This window comes from Ictalurus punctatus, chromosome 3 (genome assembly GCF_001660625.3).
Source record: "Ictalurus punctatus breed USDA103 chromosome 3, Coco_2.0, whole genome shotgun sequence".
Lineage (NCBI taxonomy): Eukaryota > Metazoa > Chordata > Actinopteri > Siluriformes > Ictaluridae > Ictalurus > Ictalurus punctatus.
The window spans coordinates 23,710,916-23,733,507 of NC_030418.2; the positions used below are offsets into that span (position 1 = coordinate 23,710,916).

A 22,592-nucleotide genomic window follows, 5' to 3' on the forward strand; every position below is an offset into this window, starting at 1 on the left:
TTATAACCAATACCTATTATTTGCATGTTTATGTGCAAGAACTGATATTTTATTTTTTGTTTTACATCTGTTTCGACACAATGATAACAACAGCACTGAACTGAACAAGCCGTTTTATTTATAGCAGTTTTGTCAATTTAAATTCTTCCTTGCATACAAAACACAACTCCTATTTATCACAAATAAATAGAGGGGTCTGAAGAGTGCAAAAAATAAAGTGCATTGTTACTAAAGTGACTTTTTAAAAATATATTATTTATTTATTTATTTTTTTATAAACAAGACTTAATGAGAGAAACAAACGGGTAAAACAAATAAAGCACCTAAAAATAATTCTACGTTCACCCCTGGCAATGGCTGTGAAGTAAGTCCACACTTCTCTTTGTTTTTTCCTCCTTTCAGTCATCTTAAAAACAAAAAGGTGTTGAAAGTTAGCAGTCTTTCATGTTAATATTTCATCTTCATATTACAACAATAAAAACATATTTTTTACTTATAAAAACAGCAGCAGCAACACTAATATTGACAATAGACAAAATAAATTTCGAAAGTGTGATGTATTCAAATGGAGAGCATAAATAAATAAATGACAGGGTAGTCTATCGTTTTTGGATAAATGTAATTATTCATGTTAAACTACAGCTTTAAACGGTTTATGTGCTGTTTAGGCTAAAGATTGAAGACAACTACTTTGCTGGAATAAGTATACATTGGCAGGAAAGTAGCAACCAAAACAGCGTATACGTCGTTGCAATTACGAGAGTCCATCTCAACTGGTATGTTATCAGGATTAGTGAAGGTTTTTGTCTGTCTAGATTATGAAATACCTGCCGACCGAGCGCTTTTTATCTGTGTTTACGCAGAACTATACTCAAACTGCGATTGCTCTTGGAAATAATAAATAATTAATTTCCACAGAGTTGTAATTATTTAGATGTTTAATAGTGAAATAAAGATTATATAGTAAATATTAATATAATTTAGGGTGTTTTAAATGAGCGAATCTTGTTAAGCGATGTAAATGAACGAATCTTGTTTAATTCTTGTAAAGTTCGCCTTTGGGACACGACTTGCTTAAACTACATATCAAGCGTTTATGTAACACGTTTCATTTGTGCGTTAATGGCTGTTATGTTAAATAAAGCTTATTACTTAAAGCAAAGCGAGTATACTTTAAGTGTGCACATCGTCTCCCCTCAGCTGCAGTGGCGGTCCTGTGCGCAATTCTCAAAACGCCCGCAAGATGTCGCCATTTATCGGTGAAAACCGATATCTGATTATGGGAAAATGCTTAAATATAATGAAAAATATCGGTAAAACCAGTTATCAGTTTGTCGCTACTTTTTAGCTAACTTTTCATGCATACACCACTAGGGGGTGGAGGCATTATGTTTTTGATTGATCCTTGTGTCTGTCTGACAATTTAGTTTTTGTGATATTTCAAGAACCAGTGGCTGAAAGTTTAAGATTTATATGGCATTATTATTGTAACCAGCAGGTGAATGGATTGGGTTTAGATATTGATCCAAAAGGATCATGGGTAAATGTCTGAAATAATTATTTTTCTTCAATAGCTTTCATCCTGTTTGAAGTCAGTTTTAAAAGGTGTTTTCATGAATACAGATTAGTAACAAGAAGAACTAGTCTTGTTGGCAGCGGATTCATCCCGACGATACTGTTAGCATCAAGTTCCTCACAAATCACACACCTACTGTTCATTTGGCTCTAGGCGAGTGGTATGGACCGTCATCAAAGATGCTCAGGCCATCTGAGGCCGAGATGTTTTGCTAGAGCACTCCTGAGCAGGCAGGAATGCAAATGTAGTAGAGACGAGATTCTGAGGGTGGGGTGGAGTCAGTGGAAAGAGAAAGACTGTGCATTGTGATTGGTATCGGAGCAAAAGGTCAGAGGGGTCACTAAGCACCATTGTGAGAAGGGGGATGTTGCTGAATGATGCACCGTCCACTCTGGTTTATTGAGACCTGAGGAAACCGAGGACACACATGCCAGATTGTCTTTCTCTTGGGAGTAAATTAGAACATCTGCTCTGCATTTGACTTATTTCCTCTTGCCTAATCACCCGTGAGCTGGGTTACTGCTGACTCCTCTACATACATCCATCTTGGGTTGGTTACGGGGAGACCGGCAGACTGATGACTTTGTGGCTAACCATAATACAGAGTTGTGTAGATTAAATTTTTTATTTTTTTTTTGCTACAGTACCACATTTGTGTCAGATTGGTAATCTGAGTATAGCATTTTTTATTTGCAGGGAGTCAAGCCTTGAAGATGGCTTTGGGTGGGTGTTAATGATGGAAAATGATCGGGGGGGTTGGAGCAATTTCCTGTGAAAAGGCGGCAGCCTTTCCTCAAGTGATGAATTTCCTCTGTCAAAAAAAAATCACGTTAGGTCTGATTGTAAAGCAGCTGGTCCTCAGTACATGTGTCTACCTGTCTGTTACACTTGGCTGTGCATGTGCATACATGTGTGTTTGTGCATAGAGGTGAATTGTCTAGGTTGAAGCTGGGATGTGCGTATCTGCCTGCTTTGTATGGACCTTTTTAATTCTGCAGTGTGCACTGCCTCTCTCTCTCTCTCTCTCTCTCTCTCTCTCTCTCTCTCTCTCTCTCTCCCCCCTCCCCCTCTCCTCGCACAGAGGGTGGGGCTCCTCCCGATGTCTCGGTGATGCTTTTCTTTTCTACCCTCTCAACATCTAGCCTTAAGATCAGACGAGCCTGTTATTGTTATTTGGTGGTGGATGGTGTTGCTGTGCCGACAGGGTTTGACCGTGTGTGAGGCGTTGTTTCAGCAGTGTGCGACGCTGTTTTGCTATGAGGATCTGGTGCTGACGCTGAGGTAGGCTGCCCTTTTATTTTTTTAATACCCTCTACTGCCAAGCTGCAGCCATCGCTATAGTAAACACCCAGTCTGTGCGACGCTCGTGTCCCACGCCGTCATCAAAACCATAATTAGCTTGTAAAACTAGTTCTATTTAAGATAAGTTACTTTAATCTATTTGGTTCTTTCTCCCCTTTTAGCCACGTGGGCGTTTTTCTTCGGCTAACAAATTGAGCTTTAATTGAGTTCTTTCTCCATAAACCGCACAGATTTGTCGTCATTTTGAAGACCTTATTGTTCATAGTTTTCCTTTCCACTCAAAAGGAGAACGAGTTTCTGCACTCTAAAATACTTTTAATGAAAACGGGTCCCACGTCCCACAGATGATGTTTTATGTTACGGCCTCTCGCAAACATCAATTATTAATCCCGTTTGCCGAGATCTTCTGTGCTGCTCTCAGGACTCGCAGATTACTGCTGCACAGGCACATTCAAGTCTTGAAGGTGACGCCAGTTAGAAGGATCTTCTTGTGTTTTGTGTTTGATTTAAGCCTTTAATCCTTTCCTTGCCACCAGTCTGTGTTCAGCGAGTGGTTGTAGCCCGCCACGTTTGCACAAACCTTTGATGTTTGACAGTTTATTTCCACTGCAGTATTGAGAACCTCTTTGATGCCACATAAGACACCTCAAGCAGTCGACTAAGATTTTTTTGAAATGGTCTTTGCCGATATTTGGTGAACTCGCACCCACCCCCACACACATCCCCACCCACACACACACCAGCATATTAGGAAATGCATGATGGTGCATGACACAACTGAACAGATGCATTATGACTTTCTCTTAATCGTTTCATTCGTTTTGTTCAGGATTCTTGACTCACTTTTATGTCCTCTTTTTGAAATATGTTACTTTTCTACCTAGTGCTGTATCGGTCCCAATCGGTCACAAGTGTATGCTGAGTCAAGACTGCACATCAGCTTTCTCTGTCTATGTACACATGTTTATTTTGTAGCTCTGCTCTCTAACGCACCTGTTGTGCTGATGCCTGGGAAAGCTGCAATATGTTCACTGTTTGGCGCATATGGAGTATATGGTTTTATTTTTTCTCCATGTTCTTTATACAACCTGTTATGTAACATTATACAACAACACGTTCTTCATAGCATCCTGTTTAATATGATATCGAAATAAGCTGATACACAGGGTATACGTTTAGTAACGCCGTCTTTCCGATTGGTATCAGAGGTGTTTAATTCTTGATTTTATCATTCTTGATTTAAGCTTCATTTGAAATTCCACTGCCTGACAAAAGGAGGGTTTTCTTCATTTTGGTTATAATTTGGAATTATGATTGAACAAAAAGTGTTAAACAAAGCTTCAAAAACAAAAAGTCTTCCTGATAAAACTTTGCACACGGTTGGCATCTTTTCAACCAGCTTCATGAGGAAGCTTCACCCATGAGGTCTCTTCAGGTTGGCAAACAGGCCAAGCTTCTCACTGCTTGTTTTATGTGAAAACTACTTATTCGAATACCTTTTTGATTTAGAGTTTTATGTATACATGAGCATGACGACATGTATATACATATGTGTGTGTATGAATGTATGTATAAAATGACGACACCGGTAATACTGGTGTTATCGGGGCGTTTCCCTCTTTTCCCCTCGCTTTCGAATCGCTTATGAATGCCCGTGTAGCTATGTGCGTTTTACTTTGTCTTTCAAATTAGCGGGAGTTCGGGGCAGCAATTGCTTGAACAGTGGGTTCATTATTATTCGTAATGAAAAACACAACAACAATAAAACAGTACAATGACAAACTCGCTTACATTAAACGTACAACTTTTGAAACCAAACCTTCTGCCATGGTTTTGTCAGTCAGCTCACCTCACACTTGTTACGTGATGAATGAAATCTGACTCCTGCTGATCTGTGCTCCGACTCGGACTCATTTGGTTCATGCTGAATTGAGCAGACGCATTCAGTTTTTAATTGTAATGTTCGTTCTCTAACTGAACGAAATGATTTTTATTACTATAAGAAAGTGAAACGATGGTTGCCGCGGTGGACGAGTGATGTAATCGTTGTGCGGCCGAACACCGTGGAACACCGTCTATCGCAGAAAGCCTAATATTCATCTGTCAGTTGTGTCCAAAGTTTGCCTGGTAGTGTACTTATCATGTCTGTGGCCTAATCATCACTGCAGCTTGATATACACTACCATACATCTACACTGCTCATACAGCTGTTCTGATCATAAAGCTGTTTATTTGGCCTGAATGAGTGGTGTATGAAACTCTGTGTCAGTTCCAGTGATGCCATGTCACGATGATTCATGCAGCCACTGACTAAACATTTCAAAAGACTGGTGTAAGTCAGAACTGTGTAATGTCATGAAATATTCCAGTGTATTGATTTTTGTAATTCACTAGAGTTTAAAGGGGTAGCATGTTGCTTGAAGCATATAAAATATATATATATATATATATATATATATATATATATATATATATATATATATATATATATATATATATATATATAATGTGTGTGTGTGTGTGTGTGTTTACACTAGTGCGTTTTTGTTTTAAAACGCGTAACTTTTGCTATGGTTACGCTTGTCGTCTACACTACTCCGGCATTTTCGGCCCTCAAAAATGAAAACAAAGGCGAGGCTACCCACCTTTGCCCCCGATTGGGTCTTGTGGATCATTGCGTATCTTTCCCTGATTTGTCTAATCGCTACCATATGCCTATTACGCTACCTTGATCGTATACTCAACAACATGGAGACTGAGCCGCAAGCTTTTATGTCTTTTGATTTCATTTTCAGCAGCCATTGTGCAGTTAAATTCTGCATTTTATAATACTGCCTACATGCGCAATAGGTGAGCTATGATTAGAGCGATCGGCAACAAATCTCATTTCAAGTGGTGTAAGCCTTACATGGAACGCTGGTTTGTCATGCCTGCCGCTGACTAGCAACCAACTTCCTGTTTATACTTGTATGCGCATGCCCAGTGTGCATGAATGGTCACGTGACGTGTGTATTCGGTCATGTAGTATGGACGGCGATCGTTTCTGAAACACAGTGGAAAAACACCAGTGTGGATGAGGATCGTTTATATTTTAAAACGCCGTTCATAGAATGAAAACTCATTAGTGTAAACAGGGCCTGAACAAATACAATCCCCACTGTCACACTCCACAATGTAGTGCAAATCCTTCTCAAAACAGTGGAGGGTATTATAACAGCTAAGGGGTCTCGAGTGGGTTGTTAAATAAGTGTGATGGTCAGACGTCCACAAACTTTTGGACATATAGTGCAGGAGAGCTCATCTTATTGGTTGCACTTACAAAAGGTCAGTGTAAACTGGGTCAAAGTTGAATCTGAGTGAACCAAAACATTTCACGGTCCTTGTAGGCAACGTGACCCCGCTCTCTCCATAGGGGTAGAAAATGGTGGGTTTGCCCCAGTCATCTGTAAGCTACATAAATCACTTGAATAAATCTGTTTTAATTTCAAAGTAATCAACAACTTTGTTAAACTGTGTCCCTAATCTCTCCGAAAGCAGCCTCGTGTAGTTTAATCTGCATTTGGGTCCCCAAGCCATTCAATCTATTTGAAACATTATTACAACCATTAAGAGAAATGCCGCGATCATGATTTTATAAGTGCTGCATTTTTATCCCAGTTCCTAATGGGGTGTGTGAAAATAAGTTGAATGTGATCATTATGAGCAGGAAAATGTTCTTTACAACTGTTCCACTACAGGCAGCTCGAAGCATTTAATGGGCCAACGATAATCACTTGCATCCTGCTGACAGAAATCTCAGCTCATGTCATCGCTGCTAGCACAAGAAGTGTGATGATTCGCAACTCTCTCCTGCTTTAAAGTAGTATTATTTCAGAAAATACGTCTCTGTGCAGGCAGGTACTAGATTATTTGACAACGTTGACAAAAAGATGATGCTCTTATGCCAGACAAGGGGAGCACAAGTGTCTTGTTTTCTCCCCCACTGAGCAATGACTTATTTTATTTTGTTCTCTGTTCTTTTGTTTTGTTCCTGGCTCGGCTTCCTGTGCTTTTGTGAACGTCTTGGCTGAGAGCGCTGGATTTCAATAAGGGTGTGGTGCAGTTGTAAATCAGGAGACGGAAAAGATGCTCCTTTGACGAGTGCAATGGGGTGATGGCGTCTGGAGGCAGACGGTCTTCAGCTGGGTCCGTGTGTTCACAGACCCGCTCTCGTTTGCCCTTATAACAACCCCGTCGTCTCTAATCTGCATCATGACCAGAGCACACATGGTGCTGCGGGTCTCAGGCAGGGTGGAAGTGAAACACTTCAGCATCAGATGATCACATTAGAATTAAGCATTGTGCCTGTAGGAACGATTGTAATCTAGTGTTTATTTTAATCCACCAACCGTTTCTTTTACTTCTGCTTGTGCTAATGGTTTTATGTTGTAGGTCACAAAATACACAACCAGAAACAAAAGGACCATTTCAAACTTCAGTGAAGTTCACTAATTATAAATCAATTATTTTTGCTTTTCTTTTTTGCAAGACTAAACGAATCAATATTTTAGTCAAACCTATTTGCAAATTAGGTTTGGAGTGATATTTACGATATCTTTATGTAAAGAATCTTTGGGGTTTTTTTTCCTTTTTTTTTTTTTTTTTTTTTTTTGCGCAAAAATTTGATTTAGGCTGCTCCTTCTCTAATTGACATGAGGTCTTTGTAAAGCTGCTTTGAATGGTGTTTGTATCGTCCCCCCCCCCCCCTTTCCCTCCTTCTTCTTCAATGTTTCATACACATGTGATACATAGGTATATCATGAGTGTATGCTTTTACACTATCCGTTGTTACCCAGATGAGGATGGGTTCCCTTCTGAGTCTGGTTCTTCTCAGGGTTTCCTCCTCATAACATCTCAGAGAGTTTATCCTCGCCACCGGCTTGCTCAATTGGGATAAATTCACACAATTCAAATCTGTATCCTGTGTTTTATATATTTCTGGAAAGCTGCTTTGAGACAATGACCGTTGTAAAAAGCGCTATACAAATAAAATTGAAGTGAATTGTATGGGATCCATTGGGACATAGGTGTCCTTGGAAAACACCGTAATGTTAAAGTAGCACATGGTCAGGGAGATTGGGAAGGTATTGTATGCAAAATGTGACAAAAGTGGTTTATATAATACACTGATTATGGAAATGCATAAAATAATGGTTGCTATTTAACCTTGGATACAACAGTTACCCACATACCACACGTCCCAATTAGATGTTTCTCTCTCTAATCATTCACCAAGTGTATAACCACTCTTTCTCTAATCACATGACCTCTAACCACCCTCTCTATAATCACTCGATGTATAACCACCCTCTCAATATATATACCCACCCTGTCACTCAAATACCAACCAAGTATTTAAAATCTGTAGGAAAAGCTTGGTTGGGATCAGTTTCCAAACGACAATACTGTGGAAAAAGTATTTGCTCCCATCCTGATTTCTTCTGGTTTTGTGTACATCTCGTACTAAATAGTTTTAGATCTTCAAACGAAATACAGCATAAAGGAAAGGCGACCTGAGTAAACACACAATAGTTTTAATTTTTTATTGCAGAAAAATAAAAGTTATCGAACACCTATCACCCATGTGAAAAACTAATTGCCCCCTTAAATTTAAAATCTGGTTGTGCCACTTTTAGCAGCAATAACTGCAACCAAACACTTCAGATAACTGGAGATCAGTCTTTCACTTACTTCTCGGACTAGGATTTACTCCTATGCTTTGGATCATTGTCTTGCTGCAAACTTCTGCTTGAGTTTCATTTTAGCTTCAATAAATAACATTATCATTTAAAAACTGTGGTTTTTTTCCCTTTGTTTTATCTTGGATTTTATTTTAATTTATGTAACAAATTAGTATGAGAGACACAAAAACAGAAGAAATCAGATACTTTTTTTTACAGCAGTGTATTACAGACTGCCAGAGTTTTGTGGTCTGTAAAAGCTCTTGTCTACATTGCAGAATGCCAAAACCTTGGCCTAATGACTGGATGATGTTTAGCATGGAAGTTATATTTAAGTTCTGTCTTGATTGTAGGAGTCAGCATTTTGAATCCAGTCTGTGTGACCACCTCTCTTGTAAAGTGGATTTGCATAGACCCCATTTTCATATTTAATAATTTAAGAGTGCTTGGACCTTTTATTGCCCAGCTCTAAATTTACCCAACTATGCATATAAATGATAAGCGTCTATTTAGCAAAGATATTTTGTATTTGGTGTGACAAACGTCCGCCAGTATCAGCGGACATTTAAGGCAAGCCAGCATTTTGGAAGTTGCTTCGGACAAAGCAAACTTGAATAACTTTCAGGTTATGCACAAGCCATGCTGATTGTCTGAGTAAATTACTTGCATAAAATAAATCAATTAAATAAAATGTTGGCGTTCAGCTAAGCCGGAGGCTTCATAATTTAGGATTAACGGTGAGTCTTCACCAGCAGCCTTATTTTGTGAAATACTATAATAATATAAAAGGCACCCTTTCCCCTGTGGCCTTATGTCATGTAGGCTTAATTAGTCATCAACTTATGCTTTGGTTTCTAATGCTCATTTGTGATATATGCCAGCTTTTCCATGGGGCTCCTTAAAATGTGCTACATTTCTTGTTCTATTAATGCCTATGAATTCATTTTTTTTGAAGGGGACCCCCCCCCCCCCCCCAATTTAGTCATCTAGTCTCTCCCCTATCACACAACAAATCTTAAGCCATCTTTTCAAACCGCTGCTCATTCTATGTCAGGGTGTGACTTGACTCTGAGGAAAGTACTGTCCATCCCCATCTGCATTCTTACAGATGCCCGTGGTTGGCTAGTTTGACTGTGATTGATAGGGGAGAGAGAGAGATTTTGGTCGAGCTCCATATCAGATTTATCAGAGGCATGCAAGGGCTGTATTTAATCATCTGGTCTGATGATTGAGGAATTGTGGCATTTCATTTCATAAATCAAATCTTCAGTCTGATCAGTCACCTGATGTAAATTACCATGATGTAAATACATATTCTAAAGTTTATTTCCGAACATTTTGGAAGAATATCCAAAGCCTTTGTTTGAGTTGTTAACCGACTCTTATGTAAACTCGCTTGTGTGTTTTCAGGTTGCACCTCTGATAGAAGATGTCCACAATGGTGTATCCTCGTGAAGAGAAGCTGGAGAAGCTAACGCAGGAGGAGATCATCTCAAATACTAAGCTGGTGATCCAAGGCCTGGAGGCACTGAAGAGCGAGCACAACTCTATCCTGCACAGCCTGCTGGAGACCATCAAGTGCCTGAAAAAAGATGAGGAGGCCAACCTTGTGCATGAGAAGTCCAACTTGCTCCGTAAATCGGTGGAGATGATTGAGCTGGGCCTGGGGGAGGCACAGGTGGGCCTGTCTTTCTGGATTTTTTGCATTAAGAGTCTGTCCAAGTAAAATAAAACAAAAATAATTAAAAAAAACGTTAATAATCTAGATTTTCAGTGCATGTATGCATCTTAAACTAGAATTAAGATATACGCCAAATAGGAATCATCTTGAAGCTATCTTTAGTAAACTAATGATAGAATGAGGAACTTTTTGGCATTTGGAAAAAGATCTGATTCACTCAAGCAAGTCAGCCATCTTGTATCCTTCTTTCTCTCACTCTTTCCTTGGTTTACCTTGCCGTGCCTGTATGTATCTCTGTCCGTGTGCAGGTCATGATGGCTCTGTCTAATCACCTTAATGCCGTCGAGTCAGAGAAGCAGAAGCTTCGGGCGCAGGTGCGGCGTCTGTGCCAGGAGAACCAGTGGCTGCGGGATGAGTTGGCCAACACACAGCAGAAACTGCAGAAGAGTGAACAGAGTGTCGCCCAGCTGGAGGAGGAGAAGAAGCACCTGGAGTTCATGAATCAACTCAAAAAGTATGACGAAGATGTTTCACCCTCGGTAAGAGAAGCACCTTAGATCTTTCATCTGTATGTGTGTAAACATTGTTTTATTGCTCTTTAAAAAAAAAAAAATCAGTTTGGATGTTTAGATTAAAAAATAAATAATAGTGTGTATATACACAGTATATAATATAAAACTGCTATTTTCATATCTAACTGAAAAGGGGGGGGCTTTAACTTTGACATAACAAAAAATGACTTGATGAACAGGAAGTGCTGTTTACATTTCATTTGTTCTGCAGTCACATGGCATGGTGAAGGTCATCCTTGGATGGCTTTCAAAATTTCCTTAGCGTTTCAATATTTAGGCAAAACTACTTTAAAGGAAAAAAATTAAACACGATCTGAGAAGGTAACATTTATTTTCTTGTCATTTAAACAAGTTTTTATATTTTGAGTATTTTCTTAAATGGTCAAATGTAATTGTTGCCATATGGCAACAACATGTGATAATGGAACTATGGTGTGTGCAGTCATGAATTGAAACAGGCCTACGTAGCAAAAAGAGGCACTATGCTTCTGTAATATTATATTTACTTTTTTTATTATTTTTTTTGTTTAGGAACCATATTGTTTTCTTTGATTATTATTGTCTCTATCATGCATCCAACTATAATGTAATTGTTATTTTTAGTGTATCAGCTATGTTTATCTGTAGTTTAGTTGAGTAACTTTGTAATTTAGCTGGCTAACTACAGTCCTAGTAGCCTTTAGTAGTTTGCAGAATACAGTGTATATATCTAGCCTTTACTCTCTTAATATGCTATGACTTTTTGAGCCTGAGGCACAAATTTACTAAGATAAAAAAAATAAAATAAATAACGTGTGCTAATTTGCAGGTACTGTGAGATAAATTGCATGCACAAACAGTGGGTGTGTTGCAAACGAGTTATAAAGAATGAATGATTATGTGAATTATGTCATGCACAGTCAGGGGAAATTTAGGGAAGTGTGCAAGAACACTATGTACATGAGTGTGCTGCACTCACCACAGTGAGATTGATATCAAAGAGACTGCCTGAAGATTAAACTAAACTTGAAACCCAAATATAATACGCACTAAAGGCGAGGAGAAAATATTAAGAAATTATTTTAATAAATAAAGGATCCATTATGTTATATTATGATATAAATTTTTGGTCATAGCTTCCACTACGAATGCCGACACATTGGCTAGTTTGCATATTGTGTGTGAACAAAGCAGCCAGTGGGTAATATTTATTATAGGGAGTGGTTGAAATTCCACTGTTATTTGGTTAGATAGATACATTTGTTTATCAGTCGTTACTGATTAGGTCAGGCTTTCTCGCTGGCTTCTGTGTTCTGACATTGCCATTCACCTTCCTAATGCTGGCAGAGAGCTGAACTGCTTACATCAGCACTGGGCTCAGGTAGAAGCAGAGCCTGTGGGGCTGTATACTGGGTCAGCTCTCCTCAATCTTTTTATTTTATTTTTTTTTTAAAGCCTTTTTAGCATCACAGTTCCTTTTTAAAACCTGTGAGAAGCTGCCAAAAAATTCTTGCACTAAAATGTACCTTTTTAAAGAAAAAAAAAAAAATTGCCTGTCAGAACTAATATATGAAGCAATATGTGAGGTGAATATGGGAAGATGATGTTCAGCATTTTTGTATACTTTAAGGAGGAATCATTTGGTCAGCTGTTAATCCTGTGTGTCAGGTGTGTGTGGTGTCGGGTGTATATTTCCAATTTGATTTGCTTTTGATCAGTAACCAAACCTTCAGCCGAAGTCAAACGTAAACATTATCTGACACATTAGAGCGTTGTGTTGTCATTTTTATGGCAAGCCGTCAAAACATATTTGGTTGTAATTGGACACGGTTGTCGTTATGTGTTTTTGAGCATGTTCACCAACTGAAAAGACTCTAAATATTGAATGACGGAGCTTTTAATTCTAATTTCATCGTAAGTTTTGCCTACTGGTGATTGTTCAAGTCATTTCTAGGTTTTCATTGAGAGGAGTTATATTTTTGTGAAGAGGCAGATAAGTATATCTGTGCCAAGAGGCAGAAAAGTGGTTTATGGTTAAGCCATGTCTTTTGTCATTTGATGTTCTAGGAGGAAAAAGATGGCGAACCACCTAAAGACTCTCTGGATGATCTGTTCCCTAATGATGATGAGGAACATGGCCAAGGAAGTAAGTGAGCTTTTCCTTTTAAATCCAATTGCTAATTACTTTATGAAGTACCTGTACCTACTTATGTACTCATGTACTGCGATATACTACACATCAAGATTTCTTGTTCGTGGAAAAGTTGATGGGATCATTTTGCGTAATTGGTTCTTTAGTCTGAGCTTTGCGATGCGTGATTCCTCAGACAGAAGTGTCTCTCTTCCTCCCCTCCAGTGCAGCACCAGCACAACAGTGCAGCCGTGGCAGCAGCGCAACAAGGAGGATATGAAATCCCAGCTCGCCTCCGAACCCTCCACAACCTGGTGATTCAGTACGCCTCTCAAGGTAGATATGAGGTGGCCGTGCCGCTGTGCAAACAAGCTCTGGAGGACCTGGAGAAAACCTCGGGCCATGATCATCCCGACGTTGCCACCATGCTCAACATCCTCGCCCTGGTGTACAGGTACGTAGCTGAACTGAAGTTATACTGATGGCTATTAACTGTTTCTTTCACTTTGTCTCTCTCTTCTGGCTTCTGACACTGTTGTTGAGTTGCTCATGCAATACCAGCGAGGCACTAACAACCATCACTTCCTTTGCCACTGTCAGGGATCAGAACAAATATAAAGAGGCAGCACACCTGCTCAATGATGCTCTGTCCATCAGGGAGAAGACTCTTGGCAGAGACCATCCTGCGGTAAGTTACATCTGCTATAATCCTTTCCCTTCCAACATCCATCCATCCACTTTCTGTACCGCTTATCCTACACGCCTGAAGCCTATCCCAGGGGACACCCTGCACGAGGTGTGATCCCATCGCAGGGCACAATCTCTCACACACCACAGATATTTGTGATCAAATGAAATTTTTTCTCTTTGCCTGCAACGATTTTCCTGTTAGCAATGTTGGCAATCACCAACCACTATGATCAGTTTCATCCTTTACCTCGGTTGTAAAATATATCATGAAGGTAATATACAGGGAATTCAATGACATAAAATAAATAATGAAATAAAATTTTCTGTATCTTCTATGTTGAATACAAGCTGAATTCACATCTCTCCTGTGCAGTTTGCTGATATCGATTGACCTGATAGGACCAGTTTACCAGTAGGGCCACAGAGTTCCTGTATTGAGCTTAGTCTCATCATCCATCTGTCTCATTGTGTTATCATACACTGTGTCTCAGTATAGCTTTTAAACTGATAGTACTTACTAATTCCTATCTGAAATCATGCATCTCTGCAGTTGAGTCAGGTTTGGTGACACGGTTCACTGGCAAAGGATTATCACGCTTGTCATAAAGGTGGCTCTGTCAAAACTGGTGTGTGTGTGTGTGTGTGTGTGTGTTTGTGTGTGTGTGTGTGTGTTTGTGTGCGCGTGCTGTGCTGCAGGTGGCTGCCACCCTGAATAATCTGGCTGTGCTATACGGGAAGAGGGGTAAATATAAGGAAGCTGAACCACTGTGTAAGAGAGCGTTGGAGATCAGAGAGAAGGTAAACAGACACGCACTCATGCAGCGAATAGAAAGGTTTATCTATCTCTGCTATGTTCAGTCAGGCACCATCGGTTTTATGATTATGGCCACAGAAAATATGACCTTATGAGCTGCTCTGTTATCTTTTTTTTTTTTTTTTTTTTTTTTTTTTTTTTTTGTATTGACTAATCATTTATTAGCTAATCATATTGTCATTTACTGTCATTTCGTATATGGAATATTTTAGCGTATACCGTAATCATCATGTGCTTCAGTCATTTGTCGCTGCCTGAGGTGCTAAATAATTCACCACATGACATTCTTGAGATGAACGCATAGGGTTTGAAGCTTTTCAAAACCTTCCATTCATACATGACATGATGTATGAATGGAAGTAAAATATGACTAACCTGTATGTGTAGATCGAAAGCATTGGTATTTAAAAATAATCAATAAGATTGACTAGAAAAGCATATTTTGGTCATCTTGCGCATGATTACTTAAAAGGAAATAAGTTATTTTTCCATAGTCTGCCATCAGAATAGAATAATCTAATAATGAATGTCTTCAGATTTTCGGCTACCTCACCATGTACGTGTGCGAGAGACAACCTTGAACAAGTTCATCTGCGTGAATGTGAAATTTGAATGCTAATTATATACTTTTCTTTCTTTTATGTATGTATTTATTTATTTATTTATTTATTTATTTATTTATTTATATACTATGACTGATCACTTAAAGTAAGCTTATGTAAACCATTCTGACTTTGGACAAGGTCCCCCCCCCAAAAAAAAAAAACAAAAAAAAAACAAAACACCCAAACAAACAAAACACTTTTGCATGTAGGAAGAGTAAGCACCTAAAGCTTTAAGTGAGATTGCTCAAAGCCTGAGTAAGCTTTATAGCAGCCCCTCATATTGATTCAGGTTTATGAGATCATGTCAATGCTGAGCAAACATCAGAAATCTTACACCCACTCTGAATAACCTGCTTAATGCTGGAGAGAGCAGTGGGGCTGGAAAGAGTGGAGCTCATTATGTTTGTAGGCCGTACTAATGCTCTCTCCTTTCTCTGTTGGAGCAGTCTCCAGTTACAACTGCACTACCTTTTTAAGTTCTCTAATCATTTCTCTAATCAGTCAAAAGAGAGAGGCCAGGATATTTTAAAGGTATATACATTGTTTGTTTGGTCATCTTTCTCAGGTGCTTGGAAAGGACCATCCAGATGTGGCTAAGCAGCTAAACAACCTGGCCTTGCTGTGTCAGAACCAGGGCAAGTATGAGGAAGTGGAGTACTACTACTGCAGAGCTTTGGAGATTTATGAGTGCAGGCTGGGCCCTGATGACCCTAACGTTGCCAAAACCAAGAACAATCTGGTGAGAAGTACCCCTTTTAGCAATTTGGTTTGTTTTACCCTGTGGATATAGCAAGTCTCAGAGTTGTTAAAGAGCTATGCTAATAGCGAAGGTCAAAGACACTCAGTTTAGTAATGGAATGCTAGAGGGGATTTTTTTTTTTTGGTAACTAAAGATCATGGTTTGATGTGAGCAAAATAATATTTCAATTTTAACTCTGTGTTCAGGAGGGACTAGATCCAATTAATCATTCACCCTAAGTAATAGCCCTGTTCCATTGTGGCGTCTGCACTGTAAGCTTAAATAATCATCAAGTCAATGAATAAAAGTTAAAACTGATCTGTTTACCTTGATAAGTCATGTTTATTCTCATATTGTGCTGGGTTTTTTTTTGTTTTGTTTTTTTTTTGTTTTTTTTTTTCCTCTTTTCTTTTCTGCAATCTTCCATTAAACCTAGTGGCTTTTGCCTGCCCTGAATGCGATGTTTAAATCTGTTGTCATGCACATACAGGCAGGGAAAAACAAGTCATTACAGAGCCTTTTCATTCAAATAGGTATAACATTACAGAAGAAAAAATGCCTAATGCTTTATTTTTCATTTTGTCATTAAGCTACATTTTCAGCTGACAACTGCAGAATGTGTGTGGTGCTTTTTAAAACGAGTTTCATTTATTTATGTTTGTTTGTTTGTTTGTCTGTTTGTTTGTTTATTTTTTTCATTATGATATTTTTCCCACACAGAAATGTACCACTAATACTGGCACACTTGGTAAATATGAGCAAAGGAGGCTGTGGAAAAATTGGCTTTATTATTTAACCTTTTGATCTTTTGTTCAAAACGTACTCTGCTCTCATGGATATCAAACAATTGCAAACACACCACAGGTTTATTACAAAAAAAAAACAAAAACCTTTTAATATAGGTGTGCAAGAGTTATTGGTGCCCTTATGAATTTATATGAGAAATATATTTGAAGTATATTCCCATTGATATTTTACATTTGTTTTAGTAAAACTGGGTGACTAAGAACAGGAAATTATTGAACCATGACTTCCTGTTTCAGGGGTATAAATATGAGGTAACACATAGGGAAAAATTCCCTTAATCATTCATAACAATGGGTAAGACCAAGCTGTAATGTACAGCAAAAGGTTGTTGAGCTTCACAAAATTGCAAGTAGCTATAAGAAAAAAGCACAAGCATTTGAAAAGTCCCATCTCCACCATCAGGGCAATAATTAAGACATTCCAGTCAACTGGAAATGTTACGAATCAACCTGGAATTCAACGTGTGTCTATACTGTCTCAATGCACTGTTAAGAGGATTGTTAAAAGTTTACAAGGATCACAGCTGGAGAATTGCAGAAGTTAGTTGCGTCTTTGAGTCAGAAAGTCTCTAAAACTACAATCCAAAGTCACCTACATCACCACAAGTTGTTTGGAAGGGTTTCAAGAAAAAAGCGCCTCTACTTTCATCCAAAAACAAACTCGAGCGTCTTCAGTTTGCCAGACACTACTGGAACTTCAAATGGGATCGGGTTCTCTGGTCAGATGAAACCAAAATAGAGCTTTTTGGCAATAAACACCAGAGGTGGTTTGGTTGCCATATGTAAAAGTACCTCATGCCCATGGCTAAATATGGTGGTGGCTCTTTAATGTTTTGGGGCTGTTTTTCTACCAGAGGACGTGGACATTTTTTACGATACTGTTAGGACTCAAATATCAACAGATATTAAATGAAAACCTGACTGCTTCTGCCAGAAAGCTTAAAATGGGATGGGGTTAGATCTTCCAGCAGGACAATGATCCAAAACATACATCAAGGTCAACACAAAAATGGTTTACTGACCACAAAATCAAGGTCCTGCCCTGGCCATCCCAGTTCCCTGATGTGAAACCCATAGAAAACCTGTGGGGTGAACTGAAGAGGAGAGTCCACCAGCATGGACCTTGAAATTTGAAGGATCTGGAGAGATTCTGTATGGAGGAATGGTCTCCGATCCCTTGCCATGTATTCTCCAACCTCATCAGGCTTTATAGGAGAAGACTCTGAGCTGTTATCTTGGCAAAGGTAGGGAGCACAAAGTATTGACTAAAAGAGTGCCAATAATAGTTGCACATCTATATTTAACAAAGACATTTTTCCTTTTTTTGTTTTATATCCATGAGAGCAGAGTATTTTGTGAATACAAAAGGTCAAAAGTTTAAACAATAAAGACCATTTTTCATAGCCTTCTTTGCTCACATTTACCAAGGGTGCCAATATTAGTGGAGGGCACTGTATTATTTGTCCATATAGCATGGGAACATTGCTTTATCAGGAGCAGCGCAATGCAAAGTGATCTTTATTGTGTACTAAACGCTGTCACGTTCCCCTTCTTTCTCCACAGGCTTCATGCTTTCTCAAACAAGGGAAATACAAGGAGGCTGAGATCCTTTACAAAGAGATCCTCACCCGTGCCCATGAGAAGGAGTTTGGATCAGTTGATGGTAAGTCCTGGTGACACTTCTATAAGTGGTGGAAGGGAACACTATTTTACATTTACATTTATTCATTTAGCAGACACTTTTATCCAAAGCAACTTACAAATGAGGAAATACAAGCAAATAATTTTACACACACTTTAATATATACTTTAAAAAATATATAAACCATTTTTCTTTAGAGATGAGTGATATAATCTAAAAAAAAATAAAAATCTTGTTGAGCTCTTTGTTGCAATAATAAGTTACTGCATTAAATCCCTCTTCTGTTTCTTTCCTCCTTACTTTTTTTATTAAAATTCTTCTTATTGACTTCATTTATAAAAGCAGAGAACAAGTTCAGCGATGGAGGCAGGGTTAAAGATGGACAGTTTTCTAAAAACAAGCAGACTCTAAACACATCCATTCAGCAAGGGCTGTAACGTCAGAGGATTTGTAAAAATATATATATAATTTATTTATTTATTCAGTTATTTTTTGGATGAAAATGTTTATTGAAAGAAATAGAGCTCCTGTTGACCATTTTAATTTGTGTGTGTGTGTGTATATATAAAAATTGAGTTGCATAATACATTTTCTGAAAATAAAAATACGCACTATTTATGATGATTTGTGTTTATGTATAATTTTAATAATCTACAAGTGAGAATACAACTCAAGCACTGAGCTGAGCAGCTGAAGGTTAAAAGTCCACCAGTGGCTTTCTGGAAGCCCGGGGATTTGAACTGGTAACCTTATGGTCACTAGCACAGAATCATAACCATTGATCTAAAAATCCTGAAGATGACTTTGGACTGCAACTGATACGAACCATTTTGCTACCATAGCTTTAGGACTGCAATTGCCACATAATATAATTCTGTAAAACTTCTTTGTGACAATGTCCATTGTTAAAAGCACTATACGAATGAAATTGAATTGAATCTACATCTATCTTAATGTTAAAGCAGGACAAAAAAATTTTTAAACATATTTTTATTTGTAAACTGTCTGTATGTAAACTGTCATTCTACTCCATTCCAGTACATAACCTTACATTATTGTAGTTTTATTCTATTTAGTTCTAAAACATGGAAATACAACACTGACATCCTTTTTAAAAAATAAATCTTGGAAGTTGCACTCCCAGAGCAGAATGGATAACTTTACATACTAAGGTGCTGTATCTCTGCCTACAGCTGAGAACAAACCTATCTGGATGCATGCTGAGGAGAGGGAGGAGATGAGCAAAGTAAGTATGTGGTTCAGTGCATGTTCACATCCTTTTTCCCACAAATGCCAATCCAGTGAAATGCTCACGATCTCTACGGACTTCACGTTTATGAAAAAGAAAAGTATCAGAAATTGTATGTTGTAAAAGCTGCTAAACGTGAAATCTTGAAATTTGGCCCTCTCTAGTAGAAAAATGATATTGCAACAGGTGAGATTTAATCCGCACTAGTGAAACAACTCGCATTACAAAATGATGTTCTAGTGATGATTAATTTCACCTCTGCAACTCAATGCACACTGACAATTTAATAGTGTTCCAAACTGCATACTGTGCACTAATTAGTGTGGAACACTGTCCAAATAGTTTCAATTTTGGGTTTATGAATAATCTGCTGCTCATATGGAATTAAAGAAGTGTAATGAGAATAAAAACTTCCTGTGGAATCAAAAGCAGCACATAATCTACAGAATGAACTAGCCATCCTACATTAGCTAGCTAGCTAAAATGTTAGTTCTGTTTGAAGGGAAAAGGGTTGCTCTACTGTAATGTCACAACACACTGCCTAGACTGCAGGGTAAATACAGGGGGTGGGTGAAATATCTTCACTAAAAGACACTGAAATCCAAATTCCACAAGGGTAAATTAGCTGACTATTATTCACTAGCTTCCCACCAGATCATGTAAATGCCTTACCTGTTCAACAAGAAAAAAAACCCCTAAAACTCCATCACACCTGAATCCATTATCCCCTTATTGATTGTATTTGGTATTAACACACTCCCTCTCTCTCCCATGATTGGCTGCTGGCTTTCTCTTGCCCTTATGTAGTCAGACTTCCTTCATGCCTAAGGATGTGGTGTAGTATTTTTTTTTTTTGGACATATCCGAGTTGGCATTTGCCTAGAGTTTGCATCCACCCCTGATACTTGATGTGATGTAGTAATACAGGATTGCCAAGGCAACTCCAAGAAGCTCAGGATCATCAACTTATGACTTGATCATGTTTTTCCATTTTTAACAAAAATCCCATGCACTGTAGCTTATCCGCTCATAACTATTCTATGGTCTGTGGTTACTTCAGGGCAAGCACAGAGACAACACCCCGTATGGAGAATATGGTGGCTGGTACAAGGCCTGCAAAGTCAATAGGTATGACACACGGGGTCTTAAATGTATTAAAGACACTTTTTTAATTATTTTTTTTTTAAGTCATTTATTTTTGTCAAGTTAAATGGTAATGTTTGTTATATCACCAGTCCGACTGTGAACACCACTCTGAGGAATTTGGGTGCGCTGTACCGCCGGCAAGGCAAGATGGAGGCTGCGGAGACCCTGGAGGAGTGTGCCATGAGATCCCGCAAGCAGGTCAGTTACATAATCTGCCTGTATCTAGTGCAGCAAGAAGACTTAGCAACACTCTTTTGGAAAACGGACTCGATAATTCTTGAACATTTTGTATGCTCACCAATTCTAAGTCATACTGATGTCTTCTTTTTACTTCTTCTTTTCTTCTGTGGCCTGCTTTGGATACCAGAGTAACTCAGTAAGTCATTTTGTCTAAAATAGGAACACCCACAGTCCCTTCACCAGTTTATAAGCTCTTCATGTTCCATAAACCTCCTCACTGTAGAACAAACACTGCAGATTAAATCACTCATGGTCACAGCATCACAGCCAAAGCTCTTAGTAACAATCTTTTGTAGAGTAGGAATTTAGATGGGGAAATAAATAACCTGCTTAGTAACAAAGCCCCTAAACAATTGCATGTGTGTGTGCTTGTGTCTTTTAGGGGATCGATCCTATCAACCAGAGCCGTGTGGTTGAAATTCTGAAGGAGGGTGATGGAGAGAGGAGGAGGAACAGGGATAGCATGTCCAGCGTTAAGTACGATAGCAGCTCAGAGGCTGGAGAGGAAGTGAGTATGGGCATAGAGTGGAGCGGGGTAAGTGCATATCCACTTCATCATCCAATCAGAGATCAGTAGCATTCAGAGCACAGAGCAGCCCTTCCCTAATCAGCTAGCTAGCAGAGACCAGGAGGATAGAGTGTTGGACAAGACTATAATAGAACATTGTCCTCTGACACATGAGATTAAAATACCCCCATTTCCCCCAGCACTGATAGAGCAGTGTCTTCAGTAGACCTTGGTAGAAGGATTTGTAATTAGATTCTTGCATAGCAGGGTTCTCAGTGTAGAAATATCAGCTGGAGAATAGACCTTAATCCGAAATGAATTTCAACCCTGTGCTATATAACAGAGTGCAGCACTAGTCTAAGAATAGACATTAATCCAAAAGGAGTTTCTAAAGATCAACAGCATTTGCATCGCATATGTACATTTGAGTATTATTAGAATATTCGAGAAACAGGTGTCTGTGAGTGTGTGGTATTTTTGACAGAATGGAATAAACATAGAGATTTATAACTGTATATACTGAATTTATCCTCAAAAATAATAATGATAGTAATAGTTCTCCCCGTGCTTTGGGAGTTTCCTCCGGGTTCGCCGGTTTCCTCCCCCGGTCCAAAGACATGCACTGTATGCTGATTGGCATGTCCAAAAGTGTCCATAGTGTATGAATGTATGTGTGTGATTGTGCCCTGTGATGGATTGGCACCCCATCCAGGGTGTCCCCTGCCTTGTGCCCCACGCCTCCTGGGATAGACTCCAGGCTCCCCGTGGTACAGAAAATGGATGTATGGATGATGATGATAATAATGAACCGTTATATTGATACGTAGGTAGCAGTGTAGTGTACTCTGGTAAGGCTGCTCTGTTCTGTTAGTGTCTACTGATATTTATGTCGAACCAAATGCTGATTGAGTGTCCTGGCATTTCATCAAAGCATGGTTGTTAAGCATGTTTATGCTTGTTTCATTTATGTAACTTTTTTTTTTTTTTTTGCCTGAAATATTATACATTGTATGTTTTTGTATGATGTTAAATGTGCACTCGAGCATTTTGAGCATCTGTAAAAGCACATGTCTCATGCAGAAGCCCGTGTTAATTTCTCCTTACTCTACTTTAGTCCTCCCTACCAGCATTTCAATTTAAAGGTCCAGTTTGTAATTTGTAAATGTGTACCTAGAACATTTTTGGTTTGCTG

The 22,592-nt window shown here is 38.7% G+C and overlaps 1 protein-coding gene across 6 annotated transcripts in view; it reads left to right on the top strand.

Annotated features, from left to right (window-relative positions):
- Positions 1-22,592, top strand: part of klc1b (kinesin light chain 1b) — a 47,993-nt gene that overhangs the window by 5,164 nt on the left and 20,237 nt on the right. For 2 of the 6 annotated variants that reach the window (XM_053679788.1, XM_017464123.3), the window contains exons 2-13: positions 10,009-10,276; positions 10,588-10,818; positions 12,898-12,976; positions 13,187-13,415; positions 13,562-13,649; positions 14,348-14,449; positions 15,636-15,809; positions 18,179-18,278; positions 19,451-19,503; positions 20,567-20,634; positions 20,742-20,850; positions 21,275-21,427. In XM_053679788.1, coding sequence (XP_053535763.1) covers positions 10,028-10,276; positions 10,588-10,818; positions 12,898-12,976; positions 13,187-13,415; positions 13,562-13,649; positions 14,348-14,449; positions 15,636-15,809; positions 18,179-18,278; positions 19,451-19,503; positions 20,567-20,634; positions 20,742-20,850; positions 21,275-21,427 — 1,635 coding nt within the window. In that variant the 5' untranslated portion in view covers positions 10,009-10,027. Of the gene's footprint in view, positions 1-2,701; positions 2,858-10,008; positions 10,277-10,587; positions 10,819-12,897; positions 12,977-13,186; positions 13,416-13,561; positions 13,650-14,347; positions 14,450-15,635; positions 15,810-18,178; positions 18,279-18,599; positions 18,877-19,450; positions 19,504-20,566; positions 20,635-20,741; positions 20,851-21,274; positions 21,428-22,592 lie in introns of those variants that run through there. The other 4 variants (XM_053679787.1, XM_047154076.2, XM_053679786.1 and 1 more) reach the window with 3 other exon arrangements.